This window comes from Podarcis melisellensis (assembly GCF_964234715.1).
Source record: "Podarcis melisellensis genome assembly, chromosome: 5".
NCBI lineage: Eukaryota > Metazoa > Chordata > Lepidosauria > Squamata > Lacertidae > Podarcis > Podarcis melisellensis.
Genome location: NC_138537.1, coordinates 68134214 through 68155279, shown reverse-complemented (window position 1 = coordinate 68155279; position 21066 = coordinate 68134214). Strand labels below are relative to the sequence as shown.

At 41.1% G+C, this 21066-nt stretch overlaps 1 protein-coding gene across 1 annotated transcript in view; it reads right to left on the bottom strand.

The window, feature by feature from the left end:
* The window catches only part of MICU1 (mitochondrial calcium uptake 1), a 134254-nt gene that overhangs the window by 46952 nt on the left and 66236 nt on the right, over positions 1 to 21066 (bottom strand). Inside the window, exons 6-8 of the mRNA XM_081913160.1 lie at positions 20652 to 20766; positions 6041 to 6123; positions 3368 to 3565 (exon numbers count right to left, since the gene is read on the bottom strand). Coding sequence (XP_081769286.1) covers positions 3368 to 3565; positions 6041 to 6123; positions 20652 to 20766 — 396 coding nt within the window. The remainder of the gene's footprint in view (positions 1 to 3367; positions 3566 to 6040; positions 6124 to 20651; positions 20767 to 21066) is intronic.

Below are 21066 nucleotides of genomic sequence, written 5' to 3'. Positions count from 1 at the left end.
TACATGAATCCACTTGGACAGCCAGCCTAAACCCACCTTTGGGTTTAGACTTTCCCATTTTGCAGATGTATAATGGCTCAACAAAAAAACAGAAAAGAATCAATGAATCTGCATGCATCATATCACTGCAGGTACATTCCTCCGTTATCTTTTCTTTCAGTTGCAAACACTAAGCTCTTTTGCGAGGATAGAAATTGAATGAATAAATAAAAATAAAAATAAAAATGGCATCATAATAATTTTCTCATCCAAGGTCAGTTTTCTAACATATTCACTGAATTGTTATTCACTGAAACAAAGTCACACACACATTAAATACTGTTTACGTGTATAGTAACTTGAGATTTATTGTGGCTTTCATTGCAACACTTGGGCCATTTCACTATTCTCTCATTTCTCTTGTGATGGGGACACAGTCAAGATTTATACGCTTTAATTATTGATGCATCCGGGCATCTCATCCAACAACAAGTTTAACTTTCCAGGCTCAAAGCTTGCATAGTTCAATTATGATTAGCTCAAACATCAATCCATACTAATTGATAATGACACATAAACAGAGGGCAGCTCCAGTTTCATGCAGCCCAAGACTTCCTAGAATGAAATAAAACATAAATTCACCTGGCAGAGAGAGATAAAGACTTTGGTCAACAGGTGTGCCTGTATTTATATCTACGGGGAGAATGCAAACAAACCAATGCAGCTTTAAAGCCAATCTAAATCACTTAGAGGAGACCGAATTAGTTGACACAAACACTTTTAAATGGACTCTGGGCTTAGTCAGCAATCTGCTTTCCTGCAGTGAGGACCAACACATCCTATGTAACCAAATGACATTCTGACATATAGACCTAAAGTTCGAGGAATGCTAAGTTTCAGTTTCCTGGTCTGCATCTTGTAACTTGGTTATCAGAAAGTTGCATTAGCTAGATTGTTGTTATGCTTTACTCAGACTTTATACCATGTTTGAGATTTGGAAAACCTGTACCTTCTCTTAAAAAACACTCCCTCAAACCCATCCCTTCCTGACTTGCTCGGTTGGGTTTACATTTTTAAAAGCCTTGTGCCCAAAATATGGATGGGGGGGCTCTTAAAATGAAGAGAAAGATACATTGAGGGTGACTGGATTATCCATATTTCTTACACAGGCCGTTACTCACACATTCTCCTCCTCGTCCCCAGTTGTGGCCTCTTTGCAAGACTCCTGACACCATTCCAGCCACAATTGGGGTTTTTTTTAAATTTCTTCACGAGAAGCAAAACCTGAACACAGGGCTCCAATGAAAACCCACTAAGGACAGTATAATTACTGCATCAAACCATTTGGATAACTTCTGGTAGCATACAGATACAATGTATGGCAATATAATCTTCTTTACACATCATCTAGAATTGAGCTAGTATATACTTGATTACATTTCTCGAAGAAGCAGGATTAATTTCAGACAATTATGAGCTAAGTTGTTCATAAAAAACGCATTCTAATTAACAAATGTAGTACTAAATCACAACGATCATATATAGCTCGAAATCTGATTAGCATATGCTTTTTTGGCCCTGTGAGACTTATGTGAATATTGATTTAGACATAAACCAGACACCACACACAATATAGATTTCTGTAAAAACCCGCTCAGCCACGTTCAACTTGACACATCCCTTTCTTTTCTTTTTTTTTGACACATCCCTTTCTGCATAACACCGAGCAAAATAAATCCATGCAGCTTTTGAGCTCACAAGCAAAAAACAAACTATTGCCAGACACCACTGAGATTGGGGGTCAGGTGGGGCAACTAAAAAACCCAAGACAATCCAGAACAAGAGCTCATTAATACAAATACAATATTCATATCTTATGATGCAACTCCACCCTACTTTGTTCGAATTCATCCCATGCCACCCACCCCCCAAATCTACCACTCAAACTATAGGCATTTCCAACACTTGGCCCATAACAGAATGGGTGGAGGGAAAAAGAGGAAATATATGAAAGATATGCAAAAGCTAACTTGTCAGGCATTTAAAAATGAAACAGATGGCGGGGAATGCTAGGAATGCACCTGTCACTGATGTCATGAACGCTACCCAATAGGTGCTGACTGGCTAGATCCAATCCCCCACCCAACTCTGCTCTACAGCCTGTTTAGAAGGTGCTGTCCAGAAAGAGTACAACATAATACAACATATCTACAGCCTGTTTAGAAGGTGCTGTCCAGAAAGAGTACAACATAATACAACATATTGTTGTAATACATGCAAAATAAGCACATGCAATAAATTGCCCCATTCCATCTAAGCACTTATGTCACTATGTCATAATACAGAGAAGGAGGTGGGCTTATTAATCCATTAAACTGATGGCTGTAACGAAAGTAAGCTCTGTGTATGTGGGGAGCGGGAGAGTTATTGTTCACAGATTGTGTTTCAAGTTGAAGCCAGAGCTCAGAGCTAGTTTGACCAATGCAAGGCTTTGGCCGTCGGACATGTGTAGTAATAATAATGTCTGTGCATGTGCACAATATCCCTCCTTAGTGAATAAATCAGTCAGCTACACACATTGTTTTTAAATTTATATCCCGCCCATCAGGTTGGGTTTCCTCAACCACCCTGGGTCGCTTACAACATATATAAAAGAGCAACAAAACATCAAACATAAAAAAACAAAATATCCTATACTAGCAACAAATAAACCAATAGAAATCAATAATAACTAAAATGACAACAATAATAAACAGTTATACCCAAATTAAAATAGCTGTCAACTCCAACTAAACATTTAACCAACACCAACCTGACAAAAACAAAATAGAGGAACCAAAATGAGAACCATTTAAAACATTTTAGCCAGTTGCCGCAAACCAAGAGTTGTTCCAGCAATGTCCCAGTGGCCTCCCAGGAGCCCCTTTCAGCTGTTCAGGGTGAGTCTGGGCTCCATCCCCTAAGCCAGGTGGAAATGGGCCTTGCAGCAGGGAGCGGTCTTCCTTCCAGCACTTATGGCAAGAGCAATGTCCCACAGGTGGGACTGAGGTTTCCTGATTATAGGGCATGAGTAAACAGGGCTGGTGCCAGTAGCTTACCTAGTGGTAACCACAGTTTCAGAGTCTTGAAGCCACCATTTTTGTTTCTCCACATAGCCCCTGACGTAGCATCACTCTGGGGAATTATGGGAAATGTAAATGGCAACTCCAGGACTCTGTCACTTTTTCAAAAGGGGGCACCATTGATGTGCTCTGCTGGGGTACTGGGGACATTGCAGCTGCCTGAAGACGACGTGTGTTGACACTGGCCAGCAACTAAAGAACTATAGCTTCTTTTCCAAAGCAGTATAGTAAGTGAACAGAATTATGTGTGCGGATCAGACACTAACCTCAAGCTTCAGAATGTCATGCTGAAGTTTGCGCTGGAAGTCCAAGAAGTGAGAGATGGTCAGTTTCCCCTTCAAATCAGCCCCAAAGAAGTAGGTGGTCAATGCAGAGTTGAAGCCCGTCTTCAAGGTGTTCCCTGTAGTTGAGCGGTCTCTATGACGCATGCCCATGCTAGTTTGGGAGCGAATGATGCTCTGAACCTAAGGGGTTTCCAAAGTTAAACACACAGCTATAACAAGGCAGGCTGCATCACATATCCCTAAAACCTAGGTCCTCCACAGATACACACCTTTGAATTGAATACAACAATATGTGTAGTTACATTATTAAACACATGGTAGGTTTCAAAACCCAGAAGTTTTCAGAAGTATGGAGTATCCCCCATTATGTTTCTGAGCACAATTCAAAGTGTTGGTGCTGACCTTTAAAGCCCTAAATGGCCTCGGCCCAGTATACCTGAAGGGGCGTCTCCACCCCCATCGTTCCGCCCGGAAACTTGGGTCCAGTGCTGCAGGCCTTCTGGGGGTTCCCTCGTTGCGAGAAGCCAAGTTACAGGGAACCAGGCAGAGGGCCTTCTCGGTAGTGGCACCCGCTCTGTGGAATGCCCTCCCACCAGATGTCAAAGAGAAGAACAACTACCAGACTTTTAGAAGACATCTGAAGGCAGCCCTGTTTGGGGAAGCTTTTAGTGTTTAACAGACCACTGTATTTTAATATTTTGTTGGAAGCCACCCAGAGTGGCTGGGGAAACCCAGCCAGATGGGCAGGGTATAAATAATAAATCATCATCATCATCATCATCAACAACAACAATTTGAAAGCATTGTTATTTTCCCTGTGAGTGAGATGGGGGACATACTTTTTACTATGCCTTCATTAAAATTTGGAAGGGTTAGTAAGGGCCAGATGGCCACCCGCCGCTCCAATGCTGGAGGGCTGAAAATTTATCCCAGGGACCCCACCTCAAAGGGGGAAACCTGTCCAGAGTTAAAGATGACAAAGTAAAAATAGCTCAACACTCAAACCTGTCCGCTGTGTGACCTGAGCAGATTTCAGAAGGACAAAAGGACGGAAATGCACAAGATCACACCAGTGTGCAATATGCCTTCATGAGGAAGGGCCATGGAGAACCTAAAACCTTGTTAAAACACACACACACAAAATGAAGCATGTCCCTCTGGCTCAGAGCAGTGGTTAACACATAGTGGGCTCAAGGACTATTCAAGGCATATAGAAAACCTGGACAGGCAAACTGGAGTTTGAAAAGGAAGGGTTCCTTTCTCCCATAGCAAGTGTGTGCAGCTTCCTTAGGAGCTCTCTTATAAGGAAATCAGAGCATATAGGGATATAAAATCACACACGGAAGCAATGGCTAAGAGAGTGCATAGAATTCTACGACTGTCAGCAACACACAGGCAGGGAAATGATCAAGCAAATGCTTAAAATTATTCTTCTCCTCGAATTGCAGATTTCAAAACAGATAATAGGTCCAAGCAGACATGAATTGCCAGTTCACTGTCAATCACCAGATTACTGTCAGACAACCAAAAAGCTAGAGTCAAATCCTGGCATCTGGAAAACTGTAGACTCTTTCGACACCAGCAGCAATAATGTTCAATCCTCAGGATTAGGAAATGCAGCCTGACAAAAGCAAGCCTCTATGCCTTCACATATGCAGTGGCTGGTTATTCGGCACTTCAGATGTAGAGAAAAGGGGGATAAGCAGGTGGGCTGAAAAGCAACCAAAGTAATCAACACAAAGACATAGCAGGGATAAGGCAGCAGAGTTCTGGTAGCATTGCTGGCCAGGTTTATTAAGGGATTCAATGGTGAATTATTTTTGTGATGTGTTGCATCTTGATTCTGTGACACGCAAATGCTACCTACCCTGTAGCAAACAGGAAAGGCTACAACTCTAAGATAGAAACATATCTGCTGCTGCACTGACTGCTGTCTCGGTGCACCAGGGAGAAGTCAACTTTCCATACCGATCAGAGGTCCATCAATTTTTAAATGCTCAAGTGCCATAGAGATCATAGGTAGCTGCAGTATACCACATTTCCCCCGTGAGGCAGGAGAGATGATGCACCTCTGAAGGGCATATTGTTACAGCTAATGTCACTAAATCATCTGAGTAGGAGGACTGGGATAATGTGCAGAAGATGGGGCCAATAAAAGCACAGGCCTGCCTCCTGGTTTTCAGACACAAGCTGCCTTATTTTTCATCTCTTTTTTTAAAAAATCACCTCTAGAAGGGACAGGTGAACTTCTCCCCACTCAAGGGCAGAAATTAAGAGTGAATTAAACACACGCACACATACACACCATACTGACATCATCAACAAGATGAGCCCCATCTACTACTGTACAGCTGTGAAACAGCTGTGATTTGAGAATGGAGGAAGTCTTGTTTTTCAGGCAAATTATGAACAAAGGCTGCGTCAAAAAGGACAAGTATAAGAGTGAGCAGCACACAAGTCCCCAGCTATAGGACACCCCACCAAAGTGTGAGGCATGTGTCTTGAGGACACTTTGCAGAGAGTCCATGGTTTTGCAGGTGATATATGTGCTCTCAGATAACGAAAGAGAGCCACACATAGCAACAGAAGAGGAGAAAGTGAGATTATTTGCATAATAATTTACATAGTAATGTTCTGGAGGTGGAGAGAACTTGCCTGTTCGAATTCTTCCATATCCACTTCCCCGTCACCATTCAGATCAAACATCTTGAAGGCAATTTCAAAGTTCCTTTGAGGAGCTGGGGGGTGGGGAGAAATACATTATATTTCAAGTGTTATAAAGAAACAAGGCTGCAGGGGGAAAAATGATGTAAGAGTTGTATGTGTTCTAACAGTACATCCCAGGAACAGTCTTCCCAAACACGCTTCCCCTCCTGAAATTATTCATTCTCTCTCTCTCTCTCTCTCTCTCTCTCTCTCTCTCTCTCTCTCTCTTCTCCTCCTAAACTGAAGTATTTTTAGGTAAAGGTACCCCTGCCCGTACGGGCCAGTCGTGTCCGACTCTAGGGTTGTGCGCCCATCTCACTTAAGAGGCCAGGGGCCAGCGCTGTCCGGAGACACTTACGGGTCACATGGCCGGTGTGACGAAGCTGCTCTGGCGAGCCTGCACCAGCGCAGCACACGGAAACACCATTTACCTTCCCGCTATAAAGTGGTACCTATTTATCTACTTGCACTTAGGGGTGCTTTCGAACTGCTAGGTGGGCAGGAGCTGGGACCGAAAGACGGGAGCTCACCCCGCCGCGGGGATTCGAACCGCCGACCATGCGATCGGCAAGCCCTAGGCGCTGAGGTTTTACCCACAGCGCCACCCGCGTCCCTTGAAGTCTTTTTACATTTGCACAACTAATTGTTTATCCATGGACAAACATTTGATGCAATCTCCTTCCAATAAGGAAGCAGATAAAGGAAATAAAAAAAAAAAAAAGATGTGATGAACCTTCTGTACCTGAACAAAATGCATTGAATGGGAGAATGATCAAAAATTGCAAATGGGCAACAGGCACAATGACATATAATAAAACAAAAAAGGGGGATTTTTAAATATGATATAAGCTCACGGGTTAAAAAACAACAACCGACAGCTTAAATCTAGAAATAGAAATACTTTATTGTCAGTGCACCACTTGTTTACAGTGAGATTAAACAAGCTCCTCCCCATCTCTCAGTCCTTGTTACACTCTGTGTGCTGTGGTACGATCACTAACCCTGAACATCAGCTGCAATGTTGCTGTCTTCCATTCAGCAGCCTCACGACTCATGGGTAGAAACTGTTCTTTAACATGTTGGTGCGGCTTATAATGCTTCTATATCTCCTGCCCGAGGGCAAGAGAATAAAAAGGTGCTGGCCAGGGTGTGAGTCATCCCTGAGAATGATCCTCGCTCTTCTGAGGCAACGGTCTCCTGCGATGACATCTAGCGGACTCAGGGGACAGCCCATGATATCGTGTGCTGTCTTCACCACCCTCTGTAGGGACTTTCTGTCCATGGTTGTCAAACCAGCGTACCACACCGTAGTACAGTATGAGAGAAATCATCAAGTGCTGTCTAACCTTGTTCTTTTGCAAGACCCTAAGGAAATAAAGTCTCTGTTGGGCCTTCCTAACCACCTGGCCTGTACTGACCTTCCAAATAAGGTCTTCACTAAGATGGACTCCCAGGAATTTAAAGGAAGAGACTCTCTCCACACTGCCCTTCCCAATATACAATGGGGCTAGCTCCCCTCTCTTCCTCCGAAAGTCCAACACTATCTCCTTTGTCTCGCCAATGTTTAGGTGCAGATTGTTCTCTGAACACCATGTGGATACCTTTTGAACCTCCCCCCTGTACAAAGATTTGTCTCTGCCTGTAATTAAACCCATTATGGTGGTGTCATCAGCAAACGTAATAATTGCAGTAGATGGGTCAGATGAAATGCAATCATATGTATACAACGAATACAGGTATGGACTTAGAATGCATCTCTGTGAAGTGCCAGTGCTGAGCTTCAGGGTGGTAGATGTAACAGGCCCAATCCTCACTATTTGTGTCCAATCTCTCAGCAAGTCTTTAATCCAATCACAGATGTTAGAAGAAAGGTCCAGGTCCCATAACTTTCCGATGACAATGTCTGGAAGGATGGTATTGAAAGCCGAGCTATAATAAACAGCATTCTGACATAATTCCCTGGTCTCTCCAGATGACTTGCTCCGGTGGAAAACATGTTCTAAGATGTTGAAGGACCAATCTCTCGAAGCATTTCATCACTACAGATGTTAATGCAATGGGTCTATAGTCATTTAGGCAGTGAACTGCTGTTTTCTTTGGGACTGGGATAATGGCGGCCGCTTTCAAACATGATGGAGCACAAGCGGTTTGCAGAGAGATGTTTAAAATCCTCGTTAAAACCCCTGCTAATTGATCGGTGCAATTTTTACCACTATTTCCAGCACCCCATCTGGGCCACCAGCTTTGCTGGGATTCACCAGCCGCAATGTAGCTTTCACTTGATGGTCATATAAAACAAGTGGCTGTGAGTTTGTAGGCTGGCAGACAGGAGCCGAGATATCTGCTCTTTTTGCCTCATAGTGGGCGAAGTAGAGGTTCAGCTCCTCTGCCAACATATCATTGGCCGTGATCATGTTCATCATATTGCCTTTATAGTTGGTTAGGTGCTGCGATCCTTGCCACACTTGTTTTGTATTGTTCTCAGCTAAGCAGTTCTCAACCTTGAGCTTATATTGTTGCTTTGCCACCTTGATGCCTTTCCTAAGCTTTATTCTTGCCTCTCTATATGTCTTCATGTTCCCTGCCTTAAAGGCAGTATCCCGGGCTTTCAAGAGTGACCTAACTTCAGCAGTCATCCCGGGTTTGCTGTTCCCATCTAAGTACTGAAAGTTAAGTCCTCCTGAGTACACTGGGACTTACCCACAGCTAAGTACTGTAACTTACGACACCATTGACAAGTGACAAATGAGATGCAGCACAGAATAGGTCACCTCCTTCCACTCACATCTTTAGTGTACCAACAAAAAACCCTGCAAGTTTTGTACATACAAGAACAGAAAAGCCCTTTCTCAAGTTTATATATCTGTGCAACACTCCAAAGGAGGAAAGTATGGGGAATTCCCTGAAGTGACAAGTCCATTATAGAAGGCTGCTACATTATTATTATTAGTAGTAGTAGTAGTACTTTACGGAGGCAAAGTCTCCCTACCACCTGCACTGTGATTCTCCTTGGCAAGGAATTTCTTGTGATGCCCACTAACATTCTGCTGACTGAAAAATCTTGCAGAGATGCTATTATTTGTAATCCTACACTGATCATATTTCACAGTCCCAGAGAAGAATCTTTGCCTTAGGGTTACCATCTGGATGCTTTCGAACCAGCTCAATGTGTGAGTTTCTCAGTTCCCACTCTTGTTTATAACCAGGCATTTTTTGAGCCTGTTCAAGTCTGTCCACCTACTGCTTCTAGAAAAAATGGCAAGCCTAGTTTGCCTCCAGCACCATCGGCTTTGCTGGAGAAAGTAATTCATGTTGTTCATTTGCCAAGTGAGAATTCCTGATCCTGTCAGTTGGTCTCTCGCAAACAAATCACACATTATTGAATTACAGTAATATAGAGTTATGCAATCAAATACAGCTTATAAGCACCGAAACACACATACACTAAAAAGCCCATGCGGTCTGTCTACCACTTTATTTTCTATTTCCCTTGTTCAACTTGGCAGTTTTAAGCAACAGTACTTCCAAGTCCCCTGTGCAGTGTTAAAATTTATTCCTACTTTTAAATGAAATGTGAAAGCAGCCAAAAGAGCAAGTATTATACACTTCTGAAGTCAACAACCATCCGTGACAATTAGCTATAGCAATTTTGTGTTATTTTCCCCTTTGAGATTAAATGCCCTCAGTTTCAGCAAGTACTTCAAATTCTCTGCATTTTGAGAACTGTCTAGATTGTAGAGTCTAGACACATTGCCCCTGAGCCACATTACGTTTTCCAATGTTAATTGGAAAAAGGCTAAGCAGAATTTGATCAAGTATGCACAGTTCTGAAACGGAGAATTAAAAGTATATTCAGAATGTTGATTCTTTAGTTAAAATGGCTTCATAGACATCTCAACATCACTCTCTTGTGCAATACAGAAAAAACACATTCAGAATGCCAAATCCTAATGGAGAGTGAAAGGGGATGTTTTGCTTAAATATTCTGCACTATACTATTAAGGCTGGTATTTTTTTGGCAGACAGCTTCCTACAAAAATAGTCATTTAATTATTTGGAAACCCAAGCTACCTATCGCAGCTAAAAAATTTTGCACTCCAAAGTTACACTTCTAAGTTCCCACAATGCAAATACAAAGTACATGTGCAGATCTGAAATCCAATATAAGGTAAAATAGAAGTTACTGCACATCTTGGTGTTTCCTTCCTCATGGCTATGAAACAGCAGGATATATGCCAGCCTCAGAATCAAAATACTTCTTATAAATAAGATACAGCAGAGTGTTCTTTCACACACAGTGGGAGGAAATAAGCGAGATACAGAAACTGTACTTTTCTTCTGTGCTACTCTGTCTATAAAACCATGCTAGATGTCTCTGTTATATAAACTTACACCAGTGTTTATAACGACCATGGATTCCCCCAAAGAATCCTGGGAATTGCTGTGTGAGACATCGCTGCAAATTCTCTGAGAACTCTACTGCTCACAAAACTAGTTTTCAGGGTTTGGTTGGGCAGCTAACCAAGTTGAGAGGTGTGAACAGGACCCAAGAGAGAAGTACGGTATTTTTTTGTGTATAAGACAATCCCCCCCCCAAGAACTAATAGGCCGAAATTGTGGGTTGTCTTATACATAGAAAGCAGAGGGGTGATTGGTGGCAGCAGGCAGAAGGAGATTGGCAGTGGCAATTTGGCATGAGTTTGGTACAATCTGCTGTTGTTGCATTGATTGGGCAAGGTGGGCTTTTGGTGGCCGTGGTGATGTATTCAATTTTCAGTTGTGGGCAGCCCCTGTAGAGCAATTGGCGGTGGTGACCCCCCCAAAAAAGCTCAACAACTGTGGGCAATCTCCCCCCCAAGCTAAAAAAAATAGGGGTCATCTTATACCTGGGAGCATGTTATACATGGAAAAGTATGGTACTCTTGGTTGCCTAAAACCAAACTATCTCCCCCTTCCCCACTTCTTTCAGGCCTTCATGAAAACACCCCCACCAGAAAAGTGGTTTTCCTGTTCTAGAAGACTATATAAATCAAAGAACATAACCCATTAGAAGTGAATAGTTTTGACAATACAGGTTACTGTATGTCTGTATACTGTATGTTAAGAGACTCTTAAGAGGGGTTGTGTATAGAAGAAACAGAAGACACTTACAACTGGTGTTACCACCTTCTTATTTAGACATCTGATATCAAGGAAGAGGTTGAACAACAAAATACAATGGAATCTGAGTTAAGATGTTTCACATGCATTACAGTAACACCAAAATGGCTGAAAATGATGCATGAAATACCTATTTAGATAAGTAGCTTAAGATATAATAGTAATGTTTTTGAAACTTGAGCTGGGTGAAAAAAGGGGAGATGAGATGATATAGGTTACTGTGACTCTAGACTTCTCAATTCCAACTTGCAATCCTAGGTTCCCAAAATGATTCCATAATTACTATTTATATTATATTTTTAATATATTAATAACCTTCAGTGTGCCTGTTCTAGAAATCCTGTGAAATGCATCACTATCATTCTTCTGTTAAAGATGAGAAGCTGATGTTCAAATAGTTCAGAATATAGTCTGGAACTTGTTTATGGTAGCCACTGGGAGAAGTAAAGTACTATGCAGGGAGGCAAAACCCCACCTTCTGTCCAATGGGAAACTTATTTAGGGACTGGTGGTGGGTTGCTGTTTATTAACTTGTCTAAAAACATTTTAGAGTTGGGGAACCATTACTATTTGTTCTAGGGACACAAAGTAAGTCCATTACAGAGACAGAACCTGATCCAACAATCCATCAATTGGATTGTTGGTATTGGAGGTCAATATTAACACTTACCTGCAGAGCAGGTAGTACATTATCATTCATGTGTTCAGGGGAAATCTATATTATTTGAGATTTATGCAACAGGCAGCTGTTCTCAAAGGGAGTTAACAAGTTACCTTAGAATAAAGCAGAGGTGTATTCTGTGCCCTTTCAACAACTGAAGAACAGTAAACAGCTGCTTTTCCATCTGGTGATACTACTAACAGGCTAATGGTATTTCCACTACAAAACAAAGGACTCAGCCATGATCAAAGCCACCAGCAAGCATCTCAGGACAGTCAGAACAAGAAATATCCAAAGAGGATTTTGTTCCAAGCAGAGTTAATATTATTCTACAACACTCCTCACAGTGAAGGTAAAGGGATGATTTTCTTATTATGCCAGTACAATATTAAGCCATGAAATTTCTTGCTTGAACAGGATTAGCTGCATACCTTTATGGCAGAGCCAGGTTAATGCTCAAAAGAACGCATTCATTTTCAGTGGAAATTCATAGTGCTGAAGATTTATCCTTCCCTCAAATGTTTGCATAACACGAAGATTAGCTGAATAAATGTGCGAATATTTCTCTCCTGGGACCTCCACAAGGACACATCTAAAATGCATGCTACTAAAAGGGAAAAGGTGGCTTGACATCTTGCCAACAGGGTGAACCACGCATCGAATATTCCATCTTGTAATTTGGCCATGTGTTAGGAACCTGGTTGGATTTTAAAGGCAGCATAATAGCATTTTCAACACCAACTAAGAAGGCAGGTTAAAGATCATCTCACAGAGAACATATAATCACCCAGATAATATGTTATTTGGCAATTTATAAATAAAATATAAATCTACAAATAAGGCGGCATTCATACAGAAAACCTGCCTCTAAAAGGGGGTAAGCGGGGTAATATGTACACTGCCACTGGTTCAGTGCAAGTGCTTATTGTAAGCAATTACAAGGGCTGGGGGGAAAAAACGGGGAAAATAATAAAAAACCATGGTGCCTCTACAGTTTGCAGTGAAGACAAGAGAAGTTTACAGTTTGTCTGAAGCAGAGGGGCTGTAATCCAAGCTTTATGTATTTGGTGCAATTTACACAGCTGTTTTTACAACAGACTTGTAAATCGCCTTGGGATAAAAGCAGGAGGAGATTCATAAAACAACACCACCATTGCAGGGGCATGGTTGCCACTCCCCGGTGGGTTTTGAGTGAACTGGGTTGGAAATGCATAAGAAGAGGTCATCGCAATGTGGGTTGCCTGGTCAAGTGGGCAATTCTCAAACCAGCCCTTCCCCTCTACCAGGGCTACAATTTCTGTGGGAAGTAACTGCCTTATCAGTGGAGAACCAGTGGCCCCCCAGAAGTTGTTGGACTACAACTCTCATCAGCCCAAATCAGCGTGGACAAAAGTCAGGGCTGATGGGAGCCATGGTACATGGTGCAACACAGTCTAGAAGGCTACAGCTTCCAAGCTCTGCTATAAATCTTCAAAATAAATATATTTTACGGGGTAATTAATTTCCAAATATTTAATGTCCAAATATGCAGATTATGTGTGGATTTTATGTTATTCAAAATGATACTGATCTTTGGTGAGAATGAGATTCAGATAAGACTATAAAGTCCTAGATGCCTGCATGCTATCCTTGTTCCTTCTAAAATTTAATAGAGGGTAGCAATACGTTACTAGTGAGCATTACTACTGGATTTACAAAGCAATCCTGTGCATGTTTACTCAGAAGCAAGTCCCATCAAATTTGAGGAGGGAGACTCTCCACCACTAAGTGTGTTTAGGACTGCAATCTAAGTCAAGATTTTCCAGCAGAGGCTCAGCACTTCCACAAAACATTAACTCCAGTCAGCAAAATTAAATCAACACTCGGCTGGCACTAAAAATCAGAACACTACAAACAATTTATACCCGTGCATAATGTTACACTGTAATTTAAGCAGACAAAAAGGGGAAAAGGGAAAGGACAAAATTGTTTCTTTACAACTCATCTTTACAACTTAATGAGATGGAAAAATTCCATTAAAAGGAACTTTAAACATATTATACTCCCCATCTCCATATTCAGAAAATAAAATGTCATATCCTAGCTAATATGAATTGAATGGTATTATCCGTCTGATTTGGGTTTATATGAAAAATGTCCTTTATGGGAAAGGGAAGAACAAAGCACCTTGAATTACCACACTGAAATTTGAGAAGAGAATATGGGTTAACTTGGCAGTAGCAAGAGGGGAGGGGAACACTGCTTGGACTCTTTATAGTCCAAGGCACTGGTATGTGCCACAGTTTGCAAAAAGTCAAAACCAAATATTATATAGTGCCCACTGTCGGTGCACATGCATTCAATGTGCCTCATTTGTTTCGCCTTAAGTTTGCAAAAATGCTGGATTTTCTAACATGGTAACCAGATGCCAGGAGCTGCCCTGACGGTCTAATCAATTCAACCAAAATCCCAGACTGTGTGAGAAATTCTGCTTTAGAACTGAATGAAGTTTGGCCTATAATCCACTGAAGCATTTATGGTTAGCTGAAGTGGACTCCTCGATCCAAACTAGATCCAAACTAGGTCCAAACTAGATCCAATGCCATTCATGCAACTGGAACAAGTGGGAGGTTTAGATCAGGTCCACAGTGTGAGGCAAAGTGCAAAATCTCCCCTAGCCTGCACATCCAGGTCTCTGTCCATATGAGGGTGCCCACAACCGCAATTTATTTTCTAGAAAGCCACTGCTAATTGCATGAATGACGTCATATACCTAGTAAAGTCCTCAGAAGAATCTCCAATGGCTACCAGCCAGCTATGGGGTTGCCATCTCCTGGCAACCATTTCACACTTGACCAAAGCCAAAACTCCATATGGACGCAAAATAAAACACACATTTAGTGGCAAATGACATAAGGCTTCTTTTAGGGGGTTTTTTAAAAAGTTTTTAGTATACAAATATATTAAATAAATGGCAATATGTGATTTTTTTAAAGCACCAATGATGAATACAGTTTAACTTATCTCTCCTTTGCAGTTTGAAGAGATAAGACACAATGTTTAGATGAGAGTACAAGCCTTATCTTTTAGCAACATTACATCAGTTATTGGCTGACCTTCAAAGGACAAAAACAAATGCAAAGACAAAGCTTTCCGTAGTAAATTCATGCTCAAGTCCTGGCCCAATGCTATATAAATGGCTATTCTAAACCTGCCTTGCTAGGAGGCTAGAATCCATCAGGTTGGCATGATGAAAATTGCATTATAAAGGGTTCACCTTATATAGAATCATTACCACTAACCCACAACTACTTTCTGTCCTAGATCTACAATTACCATTGCCTGTGATCTGGGAGACCACTTCTTCTGCAGCACAAAGCATACCGCTCATGGGTGGTAACCAGCATATGGACCAAAATTCTCAATGGGGATGATTTTGAGATACTGAAATAGTGAGAGTGAGTGTCCAATTTAGCAAAAGCTACTGTTCCCTTTAAAAGAACGAATACAACATTTTAGCATTTTCTTTTTCGTTCTCTACTGCAGAGTCCTCTAAGGTAGGGTGCTGGGGGAGGGCAGGTTAACCCTTTCCTTCTGCAGTACAAATCCCCCAAAGTTGCTATTTGTTCCAATATAGATCTCTGTATGTCTCCTCACAGAATTAAAATTGTGAGTGGAAAATTGGCTTTGATGGGTCACATATCAAACAGGTGCGCTCTCCCTTGCAGCTACACCAAGAAACTCCATCAGGTTAAAACTTACAAGTGATTTTTTTTATTTCTCTGGTTACAAATAGAAGTTATAGCTATAGGACCAGAATCATAAATATCCTTCCTTATGAGCTATTTTGAATTAGATAAGTGGGATTTACTTCTGTGCAAATATAGCCAATTAAAAAATTGTTTATTAAAAATAGTTATTTCACATGGGAGCTCACAACATTTTAACATAATTCAAGACCATTAGGATTGGGCTGAAAAAGCACTAGACCTATCTTTTCTCCTGCTGGTCTTGTTAGTGTCACATTTTCATTATCTCTGTCCTATAACTGCTGTACCAGAAAGTACATCCACCACTTCAAATGTCTTTTCATCCAGTTCAATTCTAAAGAATATAAAAAGGAAGTTCCACCTCTTTTTGTGTAAGCAGAGATATCACCTTGCCAACAAAGGTCCGTATAGTAAAAGCTATGGTTTTCCCATGAGTGATGTATGGAAGTGAGAGCTGGACCATAAAGAAGGCTGATCGCTGAAGAATTGATGCTTTTGAATTATGGTGCTGGAGGAGACTCTTGAAAGTCCCATGGACTGCAAGAAGATCAAACCTATCCAGTCTGAAGGAAATTAGCCCTGAGTGCTCACTGGAAGGACAGATCGTGAAGCTGAGGCTCCAATACTTTGGCCACCTCATGAGAAGAGAAGACTCTCTGGAAAAGACCCTGATGTTGGGAAAGATGGAGGGCACAAGGAGAAGGGGACGGCAGAGGACGAGATGGTTGGATAGTGTTCTCGAAGCTACCAGCATGAGTTTCACCAAACTGCAGGAGGCAGTGGAAGACAGAAGTGCCTGGTGTGCTCTGGTCCATGGGGTCACGAAGAGTCGGACACGACTAAATGACTAAACAATAACAAGTATCTCATCACTAAGGAAATTTGAATGGTGCTAATAAAAATTAAAATTGGAGAGTAGCTAAAGCAATGAAACTGGTGCAGCATCCTCCATGCTTTTTAATTATTATTTTTTGCTATAGCATTCATTTAACAGAAGACCAGAAGTTATTAGCACATTTGTAAATGTTATTTTATTATCTTTTGGGGGAAGGGGGGGGAATCATACAGCAGACTAGGAAACAGACTGCACGAGAACAGTAAATTACTTATAAATAAAATATGGTGACAGACTTCATCTTCTATGCAGTAGGCAAACAGCTCTCTGCTTGTAAAATGCAAATGAGTTGTATTTAAGGTCTGGCCAGCTGATGAGCACTGCGGTAAGAAAAAAAACCAACCCCCAAAATGAGACCCATTTTCTAGGGCTTAAGGGACTAGTGATTTCTAACTTTATTCATTGGATTGCTAGGGATATCCACTTAAGAGAGGACCCGTATGATTTTTGTAAAAAGTCATCACAATGGGTCTACAAAAGAAGGAGATAGACTAATATTTTGAAACAGAAAGGAGGGTAACTGGCAGAATAAAAACTGCAGATACCATCAAATCTCTTAATTTTGGCATTTAATTTTCCTTGCTTGTAATTAGGCTTTCAAAGGCTAGCACAGATGCGCTGAGTGGTGCCAAAATCAATGCCACATCGCTGATTAAATCTGAATTAAAATAAAGTCGAGATAAGCCCAATTTTTCACACCATCTATGTAGAAGAAGTTTATGATGCTGTTCCACTAGTTAGGATTACATATATTCTCACTCTACAGAGGTTTCTATTAGATAACTTCAAATAAGCCATTTATGGTGCAAGCTTATTCATGTTTACTCAAAAGAAAGCTCCATTGACCTAAGTGGATCTTACTCCCAGGTAAGTGCACAAAGAATTACAGCCATCTTCCAAGCATATTCTTTTCTATCTTACCTTAAAACATTTATAGCCACCTTTAAGAGTAAAACCTCTCCCAAGGCTGCTTTCCACCATAAGATATTAAATACAATAAACATTATCACGCACTAATAAAACCAGCAGAAAAGCAAATACATCTCACCCAGAACACAGCTGAAGCCAAAGCCAATCATAGCTACAGCCAGAGACTATTTGTTTTTGAACTAATTTGTACTCTTTAAAAACAACGAAGCATCCTGCAATTATAATTACACATAAGTAGTTTGTTAACATTCTGTTACTTAATAATGTATTAACGTTCCGTTTTCCTCCTTCTTAATGGTTTGTTTTATTTACACGCATTAACTAATTATTTTATTAGAGGCGTAAACTAATTAGGTTTAAAACAAATTAACAGGAGCTATGGAACAAAGGGAATGGCTCGATTCGGAATCATGGCAAACCACAGTGAAGGAAGCTTAAGGAATCAGTCATGATTGCACCAGCCCCAGATCAGGAGCCAAACATGTTAAAGGCAACTGGGTGACTTAGCATTGCTGAAGCAATCACCATAGATGACAGCAACATGAAAGGGCAGACAAAAGCTGAATGCAGAAAGGGCAGTAAAAGGATACGAAGTTCCTCAAGTTTAGAAGGTAATTCAGTAGCATCACAGAATTCAAATCAGGATGAGAATGACATCTGAGTTAATGGAAAATAAAACTTCCTGGGTTGGGTCTAACTAACACAGAAACTAAAAAAAACGAACAGGATGTGGACAGTGCAAATTACACCCAATAAAGAAGAATGGATTAAGCAAAGTGATGGAATATGCTGAATCAGCAAAGTTAACAGCTAAAATAAGAGAACTTAATGATTGCTTTATTGAAGAATGGAAGCCTTTTCTGGGTTACTTAAAGAAATATTATAACGTGATGAAACCGTGAGCAGGATTTGAACTATAAACAACAGAGAGAATTAGGGATTACTGTGTTAGGGTGCAGCAAAGGGATAGAAAAGAAGAACATCATGGGAAATGGGATGGGAAGTCAATAATATGAAAGGAAAATTCATTATGTATTGGAACTTTATGTGAAATATGTGGAAATTTAAAAAAGAAACAAATTAGACCCTTGACTTGAACCGAAGAAAACATGTTCTCTTGCAGTTCCATCTGCCCTGACTGGGGTATCTTAGATTAGAAGCTGAGGGTGTTGCCAATAACAGTATTTCTCCTTAGGTGCAATTTAGAGAGACTGGGTGCCTTAGCTCACATCTATGCACTGTTCATTCACATTATTTTGTACATTTGAGTTACATCCAAGAGATCAGGGAGGGCAACTGAAACATCTGGTGGAGCATCATGGAGCATCAAAAAAAGTATCCAGGGGAAAAAACACAATAGAAAAAGATAAAATAGCCCTTCCTAGGGTATAAAGCAGCTATATATAAAAGAAATGTGTGTGTTGTAATCCATAAACTCGTTTTCATTGAATTCTGCAGCAAGTCCTTGCTCATTTCGGTGGACAAACAACATTTTTTCCTCTCTGCACTTTTCTGGGCAAGAATAAAGCTAATGTGGAATTGCTGTTTTGATGCCTCAGCACTTCTCAGTGCTACTCTGAAAGTACGAACGGCTAATATATGTGCACAATGCGCACCAGAGAACAGGAACAAATATTCATATTTATGATTTGGCTTTTTCTTGCCAACAGGCTGTAAGCTTGGTTGCTTTGAAACGAGAGAAATTTCCTAACACACATTATTAGTGCAAACTGTATTTGTGTGTAGGTGGGGAGATTCAGGTAAACCTCTGCCAACTACTTAGGCATTACTCTTCTACTGTGAACATCCCAGTGGAAAGTGGAAAGGCAAGCATATAGGTAAGCATTTTGAGAAGCACCTCTATAGCACAGTGAGAGCCAGGTGCTGGTGTCCCATAGCTCTGTGGCAGAGCACATGTCTGTGTTGGAATATAGCTCCGTTCCACCTTAAAAAGGGAACAGGCTGTTGTGTGTCACATGCCTGTTTACTTCCTGCTCGCTGGGAGTTTCTGTTTTGTATATAGCTTTCGTTTTGGCTGTTTTTCCTGGACATGGAGGCAAGCAGTCATGTTTTCCCTTTGTTCTGATCTACGTTGAATAAAGCTGTAAATATGTTCTCCTGTCTGAATCTTCCATTGTGGAGACTGCCAAAAGGATGTGAACGAGTCTTTAATGAAACTTCCCTGAACGTATCAACACGTCCGCAGTGAGCCCTACCCAGTTGGCATGCCAACCTTGATGGTCCTAGACAGAAGATCATTACACTCACAAAGTGGATTCAGTATGGACTGAAACAAAGGACAGTGACCAGCCCTTCCCTCTGGGGGCAGGAAACAGTGAACTCCTCTTTATCCTCAGGAATGTAATCATGGGGAGGGAGAAAGGAGGAACCGGACAGGTGACAAGACACTCAGGTTACCACCACAACTCCTCCCTGAACCCCTCCTCTTTGTGATGTGTCAATGATGTAGTCATGATGTAGTCTTAGGGGTGTAGCATGGGGGATTAGTAGCTAATAAAAGCTGGGGTCTTCTTTTGTTCAGGGCTTCCATCTTGTTTCACCTGGTGGCAGGTGGGAGTCCTGTCGCGACAGTCTTCAATAAAGACCAAGCCTACTGGCTGCTGTTTTGCTCTGGTATTCCTGGCTGGTGTCCTTGTTTTTTGTCCAAGGGAGCCCTCAGATTTCTCCGATAACAGTGTAAACACTACTGATGTAGATGTTCCAGTGGTCTGACTAGGTACACGACAACTACGGTAATTACATTCCTAGAAGGGCTCTAAAGATGCTTTGCTATTTCTATTGTAGAACCATAGAGTTGGAAGGGACCACAAGGATCACCTAGTTCAACCCCTTGCAATGCAGGAATCTTTTTGCCCAACGTGGGGCTCAAACTCATGACTCTTGAGATTAAGAGTCACATGCTCTACTGGCTGAGCTATCCTGCAGGGCTTGGTAGAGTATAGAGCTGCTCTTTAATATAAAGAAACTTACTAAAATGCCCTTATCAAATAGTTTTGATGCAAAATAAGCTAAGCACCTCTAGTTTAAAGATAGACAAACTATAAGGGAAAAAACACCCCATATTGCCATCATTTAAGGATTTATTATTATTATTTTAAACACCCTCAGTGTTAATAAAATGATAAGGACAAAACATGTACTTACTGGAAAGAACTGTAGTGAGGAAGATATAGTCAGAAAAGGAGATCAAACCGCATTCTCCAAGTGCATAAAAGATGCTGTCTTCATCTGCAAACTTTTCACGTTCCTGGGAGATTCTCTATTTGAACCAATCAAATAACGATGTTCCCAAGAGAAGAAAAATAAACTCAGTTTAAAAAGCCAGGAGTTAAAACAAGACCACATCTTTTACACTTTTAATATTGTTGCCTCTACCCATCCCTTTCCCTAAATAAACCCCCTCCTATTGTCATTATAGATATCTTTTCCAGCCTTTAAATTTGTCAGTTGTTTCTTGAAGATTAAGATAAGAATCAAGCTTTATTCTCTATCTTACAACACACATTTCAACCCAGAAGAGTCAACTCAAAAGGTGCCTCACTGTTCCCTCCCACCAGCC